The sequence below is a fragment of the Hemibagrus wyckioides genome, unplaced genomic scaffold (assembly GCF_019097595.1).
Source record: "Hemibagrus wyckioides isolate EC202008001 unplaced genomic scaffold, SWU_Hwy_1.0 Contig2, whole genome shotgun sequence".
Classification (NCBI taxonomy): domain Eukaryota; kingdom Metazoa; phylum Chordata; class Actinopteri; order Siluriformes; family Bagridae; genus Hemibagrus; species Hemibagrus wyckioides.
The window spans coordinates 738,000-750,258 of record NW_026690780.1 but is presented as its reverse complement, the minus strand read 5'-3'; the positions used below and the strand labels follow the sequence as shown (position 1 = coordinate 750,258).

General features: G+C 37.0%; 1 non-coding gene and 1 gene segment (V, D, J or C); both read left to right on the top strand.

Moving 5' to 3' along the window:
- Positions 1–2,356: 2,356 nt before the first annotated feature.
- Positions 2,357–9,302, top strand: LOC131349992 (T cell receptor alpha variable 17-like). The segment is given in 3 exon segments: positions 2,357–2,482; positions 3,497–3,541; positions 9,291–9,302. Coding segments are annotated over 3 exon segments (183 nt in total).
- A 2,177-nt stretch (positions 9,303–11,479) lies between these two features.
- trnac-gca (transfer RNA cysteine (anticodon GCA)) lies at positions 11,480–11,551 on the top strand. The gene has a single exon. It is a non-coding gene; the product is annotated as a tRNA-Cys (tRNA).
- The last annotated feature ends 708 nt before the right edge of the window (positions 11,552–12,259 follow it).

Below are 12,259 nucleotides of genomic sequence, written 5' to 3'. Positions count from 1 at the left end.
TGGAGATCTTTCCTGCTGCAGTATCAGACTCTGCACTGTACTACTGCACCATGGAGCCCACAGTGACACAAAACTCATACAGACTGTACAAAAAGTCAAGCTGCATTTGTTTTTTTTCTCAGCAGGGGGAGATGTTTACCTGTTTCATTCAAATACACTTTTCTTTCTTAATTCTCAGACTTTGACGTTCATTTGCTTGAATATCAACAATGATCGTCTTGGATATGTTGCTAATGATTATTGGTTGAATAACCAGAGAAGAATAGATCCGTTAAAAATAAATGTTAATATTTAATAAAAAAAATATTTTTGCTAATGCTCATGGTGTTATTTTGTTATTCTCCTGATGTAATAAAATATAACACAAGGTTTACTAACAATATGTATTTAAGTATTTTAAGGTGCTGATTTTTAATGTAACACTAGTGAACTGAAGACTTCACTCTTCATTATTTGGCAGATTATAAAATAGCACTTGAAATCACAAGTTGTGGTTGAAATGGAAATGGTTGCTCCACTCCAGACTCTCACTGTGCTGCCACATGTTCACTCAGTCTCCACAGCACTAAGGGCAGTTCTCATAGCCAGTGGTGGCAGCTTTATTAATATTAATTCTAAAATATGAATTATTTGATGAACAGTTATTTCTGTGTTTATTGTGCTTGAGATCTGACGTGTTCAACATATGTTTCTTTGCAGGTTTACTTTGGTCTTGAGTCTTGAATAATAAGAATGTCCTCTAGTTTGATTTCCCAGTGTGTTTTTGACATTGATTGAAATACTTCAGCACTTAATTGCTGTGGGTTTTGGGAATATGTCTGTTACCCTCTGAGACCCTGCATCTGTGGAACCTGTAAAAGAAAAACCTGTCTGTTTAGGAAACTCAGTCAGATTTTTGTTTCAGGCCCCAAGTCACAAATGATCCTAATTATATTTGATAATAAATCTGTACTACTGTTAATAATTAGGGGTGAATCAATACTTTTCTGTGAACTGCAAAGTGCAGCTGCTGTGCCTGGATCCATCAGCTAAACTAATTTTTTCACAGTGGCTTTATTAAGCAGATGTCTATATCAATTACATTAAAATCAAAGTCAGATCAGAGTCAAATGACAACATAAAATAGACAAAGAAAGAAAAGAGGCTGGTTTGTTCATTACCTCAGTGAAATACAGTATAACAGGTTTATCACAACAAACAAATAAGCTCAATATATATATATATCAATGTATTTTGGTTTCAAATATTATCTTGTGATTAATAATCAAGTATTTAAGTAAATTTAAGGTAATTTTGTGTCTTTACTTCCCTGTTAGGGCAAGATGTAGGACAGGACATTCTTAATGGCCAATTCAGTGGAGTTGAGTTTTATAGCTGCTTTCAAACATGAAAATGACAAATTCAGCAGTATTTAAAGAGAAATATATGGGGGTTATGAAGATATACTTTTGTGTGAATATTTCTTCTGTATTCTCAAATAAACCTTATTCTTTTAATGGTTCTAACAATAAGCCACCTTCTGCTGCACAAATGACACACAGAGGAAGGTAAATACACAAAACAGATTTCTACACACAGAACCAATAAATACCACTGCTAAGTAGATTTAATCCAGTAAAACTGTCTTAGATAGAATTTCACAGAACAATTAGGCAATAGAACAATCTGTAAAATTACAAATGGAAAGTAACACTATGCAAAAGACACTGTGATAACCGTGTGACCCAGTGATGGTTTTAGTTTACACACCAACAAAACCAGTGTCACACAGTGCAGTCACCAACACCAACTACTAAAGAAAGGACTTTACTGAATGTCCATCTCATTTTATTAATGAGAGAGAGAGAGGGAGAGAGAGAGAGAGAGAGAGAGAGAGAGAGAGAGATCCAAAAACAAGTGATGTAACTAACAATGTCAAAATATCACAGGAAAATTGAGTAAATGGTATGAGTGAATCCATGGCTTAGGACCTTAATACAAAAACATTTCTACAGATTTATATAAACAGTATACAGTATAGAACAGTTATCATGAATATACATAAATACAAGTAGGTGGAGCTAGAGGTGGAGATGTACATCAAATAGTAACACTGACATTCATTTCTAAAGCTAGAGGTTTGAACTAAACACTCAGGAAAACAATGTTGTTCCTCTTCGTGGTGTTTTTCACTCTTGCTGATGTTGGTAAGTCATATACACTGCACACAAAATATTATTTTTTCTAAATAAGAAGACACAATTTTTCATGTGAAATGTGTCATTTATTATTAAAATAATCAAAATATTGTTGTAATGTTTTTATAGCAGAGGCTGCTGACAATAACATTAAACCAGATCAAACCAATGTATTTTCAATGGAAGGCAGCAACATCTCACTGTCCTGCACATATACTGGATCAGTTAACAGACTCCACTGGTATCGACAAAAACCTGGATCAAGACCTGAGTTTCTGCTGCTGATTGATGAAAGCAGTGAATATGTCACTGAGGCTCAACCACCTCATCCACGATTGTCCATAAAACTTAACAAAGAGCACAACTGACACAGTTTTGTTATACTGAAAGAAGTTCTCCCAATGCTTTAGAGAAAGTTACATGTCCTTTTGGGGGATTCTGTCATGGTCATGGTTGATATGGTATGAACTTTGTTCACATGAGGTAGGAAAACACCCTTTGGAGAGCTCCATATACAAACCATATACTTACCCTTTCACACACTCATTCACACAAAAGCATTATTTCTCCTAGAAAAATGTCCTACTGTCATGTTTTTGGAGGTGATGTAAAACTGCACACAAACTGACAGTAACCTGAACTCCTGCTTTCAGTATGTGTTTGCTTAAATATCCTCTGGACAGGTTCCCCATATGAGGCTGAATGTAAAGCCAGGATGTTTCAGTAAGAATCAACAATCTGACAACAACATTGGTGACACTGTCATGTGATGCTGTGGGGTGGAGCAATTTTGAAGCTTTATGGTGTTAACATATTAGATTACAGAAAGATCTCCACTATTTTCACTGAGCTAAGACCAGTCATCATGTTCACTGTTATATTCATGTATCTGTGGCTTTTATTAGGTGAGTTAACATTGACTTTTTGTTATTACAGAAATATTAACAAAATTATATTAAATATTAGTCTGTGTGGTGATGCAGTGTGAAAATGCAGAGTGTGGGTCTGACTTAAGTATTTCCTGTTGATTATTTAAAGGTTAAATGCTTTATGTTCTCTTCTCTATGACAGGTGACTCCATGGCAGATTCAATAGAACCACGTTTCACTCACAAAGCTGTAGATGAAGGTGATGATGTTACTCTGTCCTCCAAATACAAACCCAGCACAAGTTCAGCAAACAACTACCTCCACTGGAACAGGCAATATTCAAAATCTAAACCTGAGTTCCTTCTGTAAATTCACCAAAGAGGAACACCAATCAGTCCCAACAATCCATCAAGAATGTCTGTTAATGTTGATGATAAACAAGTGGATCTGATCGTCTCCTCTGCTGCTGTATCAGACTCTGCTCTATACTACTGTGCTCTGAGGGCCACAGTGACAGGAAATCCAGCTGAACTGTACAAAAACACTGACACAGTTTTGTTATATTGAAAGTAGATCTACTAATAATTTTGCATTACCATGGCATTTTGAGAAATTACTCCTCTGCTGGTCTGAGGTATGGGGGTGCAAATCACCTAGGATCTTTTCTGGGCCAGAAAATCCCAAAAGCGATTCAATTTCCTGCAGAGACAGAACAACAGACATCTCCCTCAGTCTCTGAGTCCCAGAGTCTCAGAGCACAAGTACCTACAGCAGAACAAAAAAAACACTAGAAACATCAGGGTCTCTCTGACGTTTAAGATAAATATCGTAATGAGTAATGCAAACCTTTTAACCAGTAAACAAACCTTTCCTTTATTTTACTCAAGCTGTTTTTACTGTAAGGAACGTGACAGAATGTTAGATGTGTTATTATGAAACTGCGATGAGAAGAAGCACTTATGATGGGGCGGCGGGAGGAAATGTACAGTACATCATCTTTTTTGGAGAACAGGACATGTTTAGGCTTACATCCTGCTTCTTGTTAAGGTGTAAATTAAGTAGCCATCTAAAACACCATAAGTGAATTACAGAGATTTTTTTGTTTTCTTTACGTTTTAACAAGATGCGGTTGGCGTACAGCTGGCCTCCGTGGCTCCGATTCGGTTCCTTGAAAGATTCGTTCATTTTGAATGAATCCGTAATATGACTCGGGAGAGATTCATTTTTTATTGACCGCGCATGCGCAAGATCCTATCTGGTTCTGTGCGGAGAAACTTGCTCGTCACGTGACAGCCTCATAGACTTCGGCTCTGCAGTCAGTACCGTCTTCGGGTCTGGTTCGTTCGTTCGTTCATCACATGACCACTTTTGGCTCAGTATCTGACAGTCAATATTACTAATGTAATGTTGTATGATATTTAGGAATGATCATAAAATTATCAAAACTTCCGCGGATTTCTGCAGGACTTGAAGAGCTGGACACTGGGTGAGATCGCCTGTGCTGCGGGTCTGTCAGTGTGTGTGTGTGTGTGTGTGTGTGTGTCTAAATAGTGCCCTTTGCACTTACCCATTTGTTTTGGGTTTTCTCTTTGTTAATGTATTAGTTATCACAGTATGCATTTGGGGCTGCTATTTTATTTTATTTTATTTTTAAATGGACGGGTTTTAAGCTGTAGCTGGGCTGGAAATCTTAGGTCCAATCCGGAAATCACTGGTTACTATGGTTACCGCGTCCTGCGGTCTTCACTGGTGTCCTCAACCGTTTAATAGCAAAGTAAAATAGAAATTAGGCTAGAGTATTTCACACCTCACAAGGAATAGTCAATTTTATTACAGTCTGCCTTGAAAATGCATGTGTAAGGATGTCTGCCACCAAATCGATTTCTTCTCCTCTGTCAGTCATTGTGAGTTAAAATAATTTTATTTAGTTTGTGTGGTTCTCTGCCTCTGTCTACTCCAATTGTCCAATCAAAGGACGGGAAATTGCTGACGTAATCGTATGCCTGCTAGATGGCGCCAATGACGCCAACTCGAAATCTGATTGGTTAATGTAACAATTTTAATTGCCACTTATTTTAAGCTACGGGCGCCTGCACTATTCATTCTGAAGGCCTTAAAACAGATTTCTTTCACTCTGGCAACACATGATGTCAGCCACTGGCTGAAATATGATTAGATAAATATTCTTATCATTACTGGAAGCAGCGCAACCAAGAGCAAAGCTAGGAAATGTAGAGAATAGACTATTGGGAAGAATTTAATACACACGCATGGAAAAATATATTAAAATGCAAATCAGTGATTCAGATCACTGCTGTTTAGGCCAGCAGAGAAGGCCTTGCTGGCACTGATGGCCCACCACTGATTTAGATACTTTAGAAACTATTTTGGATTGGAATATTCCAGATGTAGATGCAGACACCACTGATTACAAACCTTTCATTTCTGTACCACTTATCTGATCTATTCTCAGTTCAAAGGGAGCCTGTGCCTATCTCAGGCATCATCGGGCATCAAGGCAGGATACATCCTGGACAGAGTGCCAATTCATCACAGGGTGCACACACACACTCATTTACACACTACAGAACTCCAATCAGCCTAGAAGCATGTCTTTGGGAGGAAACTGTAGCACCCGCAGGAAACCCACCAAGCAACATGCAAACTCTACACACACACACACACACACACACAGTGAGCAGGAGCAAGACTCGAACCCAGGACACATGGAGATGGACGCGTGGAGGTGTGAGGCGAACGTGCTAACCACTAAGCTGCCTGATTGCAAACATATAATGTGTAATTAATTTAAAACTTGTTTAATTTTTATATTATGGCTTAACAATTGTATAATTATCATTAGAATAATTACATTTGTTTAATTATATTGTTGCTATTATCTGTATATTACAAATAGTTCCTGCTTTGGGTTTGCTTAAAATATATATATAGGTCCTTTAACTAAAGTTGAATGTAAATCCTGGATTTATCTGTAAGAATCAACAATCTGTCAGCAACATTGGTGACACTGTCATGTGATGCTGTGGGGTGGAGCTTCATAAAATGAACATATTAGAGTACAGAAAGAATATTTCTATTCAGCTAAGACCATTCATGGTATAAAAAAAGCTAATAAACTATGGTGCACAAAATCACAGAAAATAATGAACTGCTGAAGTGCGTCTGATGTGAAGTTTTGTTATTTATTTTATATGGTGTTTATTTAGATTTTCTTGTTTTGTTTTAAATCCTAAACTTTTACACATGCACCCACCAACTGGCCTGCACTTCACCTAGCATTATCCTGTCATCATGCATTATCAGTGTCATCAGATTTTATAAACACTACGGTTGACTAGAACTGGATCATTCATTACTGCATTGGTTTGTTTTTGTATTCAGTGTGAGAACATTTGAAGAAAAGACTAAGAATCATTTCATAAAAGTATGTTGGTTTAAAATATTATGTTGAGATTCATAACCAAGCATCTAAGTAAATTTATCTAAAGGCAGTTGTATGTGTTTAATCCCCTGATAGGACAGAAAGTATATCATGTGAATATAAAGCATTTCTCAGTGGCCAATTTAGTTTAGTTGTTGAGTTTTACAACCGTGTTCAACATCTGTTTCCATATTATTAATTTTTTCTGCTTTGTATTAAGTAATGTAAAGAAAATATAAAAAAACAAAGATACAGTGACAAACCCAGCAGTATTTAAGAGAGAAATGGATGACACCCCAAACTGTAAATACAATTTAAATATAAGGTCTAATAAAAATTAAAAATCCAATATATGTGTGGCTGTATGACCTTTTTGCAGGGCTTTATTTATTAGTGTGTTAAGGTTTTTCTCTTCAGTGAACACAAGATGGCGCAGACACTTATCTTATTGTGGGTTAAGTACTAGAGACACTACCACACAACCTGCTCACATTCTCTGAGATGATGGAAGCTACTTTTCACAGTAAAACCTTTGTGACATAGAGTATACTTGTTCTTCTATCATACATACTGCTGATATAATATCCTAACCCCTGCCCTGGTTACTCTTAGTGCCTAAGCTAATTTCAGAGATACCATTCTGATTAAACAACACAACTGTCCACTTAACACTAAACTGTCATAAGAATAAATACTCATCTAATGTCATTTCTTTGACAAGCAAAAGCACCTTCTGTGTCAGAAACACTGAAAACTGGAAACTTATCTGTAAATCTGCCTTTACTCTTCTTTCTTTTCTTCTGATGCTGTCATGAGTACAGGAAAGTTTTATTTTTCAGATTTACAACAAAACTTTATTTCCTGCTTTCAGTATGTGTTTACTTAAATGTCCTCTGGACAGGTTTCCCATATGAGGCTGAATGTAAAGCCAGGATGTTTCAGTAACAATCAACAATCTGACAACAACATTGGTGACACTGTCATGTGATGCTGTGGGGTGGAGCAATTTTGAAGCTTTATGGTGTTAACATATTAGATTACAGAAAGATCTCCACTATTTTCACTGAGCTAAGACCAGTCATCATGTTCACTGTTATATTCATGTATCTGTGGCTTTCACTAGGTGAGTTAACATTGACTTTTTCTTATTACAGAAATATTAACTATATTATATTAAATATTAGTCTGTGTGGTGATGCAGTGTGAAAATGCAGAGTGTGGGTCTGACTTAAGTATTTCCTGTTGATTATTTAAAGATTAAAACATTATGTTCTCTTCTCTATGACAGGTGACTCCATGGCAGATTCAATAGAGCCAGATTTCCCTCATAAAGCTGTAGATGAAGGTGACAATGTTACTCTGTCCTGCAAATACAAATCAAGCTTTACTACACAAAACTACCTGCACTGGTACAAGCAATATCCAAAATCTAAACCTGAGTTCCTTATTATTGTTGACCAAAAAGGAAATTTAATTTCCAAACCTGACCCAAGAATGTCTGCTAAAGCTGATGATAAAACTAAACAAGTGGATCTGATCATCTCCTCTGCTGCTGTATCAGACTCTGCTCTATACTACTGTGCTCTGGCGCCCACAGTGACAGGAAATCCAGCTGCACTGTACAAAAACTTTCACACAGTTTTGTTATATTGAAAGCAGTTCTGCTGATGATGTTGAGCTGCTATTTACATGCTATTTTTTGGCAAATTCTGTCTCTCTTGCAATTTATAAAGGGTTCATAAATATGTTATAGTTTGACAAATGTTGGATTATTAGGAGATAGCTAATTGATTTTTAAGCTTCATTAACCACTTTATCCTGTTCAGAGATCTATAGCTTTTATTGGCAACACTGGAAATGAGGGAAACCTGAGCTCAATCTCGAACTGGGGACCATGGAACTGTGAGGCAGCAATACTATCTGATGTCTTTGTCTGACAGTTCATCAGTGACTGAAAAGTAAAAATTAGTTAAATATTTTGCATTCATTAATGGTATAATATTTGGTTTAGAGAGGGATTATTAATATAACTTTTAAAAGTAGCTTTTCCTTATTTTGGTATTCAATCTTCTTGGGGATTTCTTTAGATGCTCTGATGAGTCTACATGCAGAAAGAAGAAGAAGAGGCTTAAAGCCATGTAAAAGCAACAATCCACAGGTTAAAAAATACATGACTGTTGGCATCACAGTGATGACAGTTTTTATGGTGCATCACATAGAATCTTATCTGAGCCAGAAAATCCCAGAAGTGTCTCAATTTCATGTAGAGATAGGAGAGCAGACCCCTCTCTCCCATCCTCATCATTACATTCAGGGAAATATTGATAGCATCATGTGAAACTATTCAGCTGTTTAATATTAAACTGCACTCCGTGTCAGAGCAGAAGACTCTATGGAAGATAATGAAAACCACTAGAAAGATGATTAGGGTCTATCTATCCACCATTGAGGATCCTTCAATCATCACAGCAGAATTTTACAATATACAATATACCAACACTATATCATGGAAGGCAGCACTGAATCTTTTGAGTTTGTTGCAGTGAACAACAGCAAGTTCACCACCACTGCCTTGAAGAGGCAAAAACTAACACAATGTATTAAAGTATTACAGAGAAAAAAGCCTTTATAAATAACTGCTTTTTTCTACTGTTTTACACAGTGTTCAGTGTGGGAAAGATAAAAAAACAACAACTAAGAATTATTTCTTAATTGTATTTTGGTTTCAAATATTATCTTGTGATTAATAATCAAGTATTTAAGTAAATTTAAGGTAATTTTGTGTCTTTACTTCCCTGTTAGGACAAGATGTAGGACAGGACTTTCTTAATGGCCAATTCAGTGGAGTTGAGTTTTATAGCTGCTTTCAAACATGAAAATGACAAATTCAGCAGTATTTAAAGAGAAATATATGGGGGTTATGAAGACATACTTTTGTATGAATATTTCTTCTGTATTCTCAAATAAACCTTATTCTTTTAATGGGTCTAACAATAAGCCACCTTCTGCTGCACAAATGACACACAGAGGAAGGTAAATAAACAAAACAGATTTCTGTACACAAAACCAATAAATACCACTGCTAAGTAGATTTAATCTTTAATTTAGTCTTAGATAGAATTTCACAGAACAATGAGGCAATAGAACAATCTGTAAAATTACAAATGGAAAGTAGCACTATGCAACCAGTGTCACACAGTGCAGTCACAAACACCAACTACTAAAGAAAGGACTTCATTACATATTATAACAATTCCTGAATGTCCATCCATTAAAAGATTCTTATTTTATTAATGAGAGAGAGAGAGAGAGAGAGAGAGAGAGAGAGAGACGCAAAAACAAGTGATGTAACTAACAATGTCAAAATATCACAGGAAAATTGAGTAAATGGTACGAGTGAATCCATGGCTTAGGACCACATTGTTTATTAATACAAAAACATTTCTACAGATTTATATAAACAGTATACAGTATAGAACAGTTATCATGAATATGCATAAATACAAGTAGGTGGAGCTAGAGGTGGAGATGTACATCAAATAGTAACACTGACATTCATTTCTAAAGCTAGAGGTTTGAACTAAACACTCAGGAAAACAATGTTGTTCCTCTTCGTGGTGTTTTTCACTCTTGCTGATGTTGGTAAGTCATATACACTGCACACAAAATATTATTTTTTCTAATTAAGAAGACACAATTTTCCATGTGAAATGTTAATCTAAGGGATTTCTGCCTTTTTTTCTTAGTAGAGAAAAATAGGTTTAAACTTTAATTCATGATAAAGGCACACGGTCACTTTTTGTTTATACATGTTTAACAATGCTTTTATGAATCACTGTGTTTGATAGTGATGTGTCGTTCATGAAAGATTCGTTCATTTTGAATGAATCCTTAATATGACTTGGGAGAGATTCGTTCATTTTGTATTGACCGCGCATGCGCAAGATCCTATCTGGTTCTGTGCGGGGAAACTTGCTCGTCACGTGACAGCCTCATAGGCTACGGCTCTGCAGTCAGTACCGTCTTCGGGTCTGGTTCGTTCGTTCGTTCATCACGTGACCACTTCCTGGCTCAGTATCTGACAGTCAATATTACTAATGTAATGTATAATATTTAGGAATGATCATAAAATTATCAAAACTTCCGCGGATTTCTGCAGGACTTGAAGAGCTGGACACTGGGTGAGATCGCCTGTGCTGCGGGTCTGTCAGTGTGTGTGTGTGTGTGTGTGTGTGTGTGTAAATAGTGCCCTTTGCACTAACCCATTTGTTTTGGGTTTTCTGTTTGTTAATGTATTAGTTATCATAGTATGAATTTTGGGATGGTATTTTATCCAGGGTAAGACCTACCTTCATCCTCCGACAGCCTCACTTATCCATGGAATGGATTACACAACGTGGTGAATTTACAAAGATGGGTAAATTGTCACCTTGAAGGGATGCTCTTGGATAGCAAAGATGCTCAAATAGGCTTTGGCTTTCAAGTGGAGATTGATTTGTGTTAAGTTGCCCAGCATCTGCTATGAACAAATTCCACACACCCTGCACCAACAAGGACTGTCTTCACAGTAATATATTGCCCTGATCATTATGCCACGTCTACCAGCAGGGACTGTTTTCATTGTAACAAATAATTCCCACACCAGTAGACCACCTAGACCAGTTGACACTCTTTTCATTGGGACCAAGCAGAGTGCGTGTTAGAGAATTTTATTGCGGATCAGAAGGCCCCCTGGACGAATCCGTGTACCCCTGCCTGACTCCACTGATTCAGGTATCCTTAACTGGTTAACAGTTTACAACATTAAAAGTCGTCTGGAAATGACCAAACACAAATGATGTCATGTGTAGATAATCCCATGGCAGGAGGAAACTGCGGATTGACTTTTAATCTATGAACCCTTGGTCCAATATTAAAATGACAGGTTTAAAACACTTTGAAAGTGCATCCATTTAGAATACACCTGTTGTCAGTTGATAGCCTTTACCTGTGGGGGTATAGCTCAGTGGTAGAGCATTTGACTGCAGATCAAGAGGTCCCTGGTTCAAATCCAGGTGCCCCCTGCTGGGCTTACTTTGGGGTACCTTTAACCCTCTGGGGTCTGAGGCCTTTTTGAAGATCTGCAGTGAATCTGGGCTCTTCTTAAATTTGTGTAAATTTCAAATCTTTACCAATGTAGTAGCTAATACATTTCAACTTATTTACATAGAGCACAAACTGGGCTTTCATAATATGGCTGATGTAAGTATGTTAGATTCATGTGTGACTTTTAAGCTTATGTCAAAATACACATACACGAAAATAGAATTTTGAACTCTAGCAGAAAAACAGTGAAAATGGAGAATAAACAAACCTTGCAGATTGTTTTGAACACAGGACTGAGTTCAGGAAAGTCTTGGGTGTGGGCCCATAGAAAAACAGCTAAATTATAACACTCAGAAAGACCTTTTATTTGGGGTAAAGTGACTGATGTGCGTACCCCTGCCTTTCGCCCTATGTGTGCTGGGATAGGCTTCAGCAGACCCCCGTGACCCTAGGAGTCCTAGGAATAAGTGGGTATAGACAATAAATGAATGAATGAATGACTGATGTGCCTAACTTTTTTCAACAGAGCCTCTGTTTCACTGAATAATCAATGACTATTCATGAATATGTAAGACCTATTGACACCTGGCTCAGGTGACACCAGGTTTCCCCAGGACTCCTCAATGACGCATCAAAGAGGCTCACTGACGCGTCGCTGACACCTCTCAGACAAAATCCAGATATCT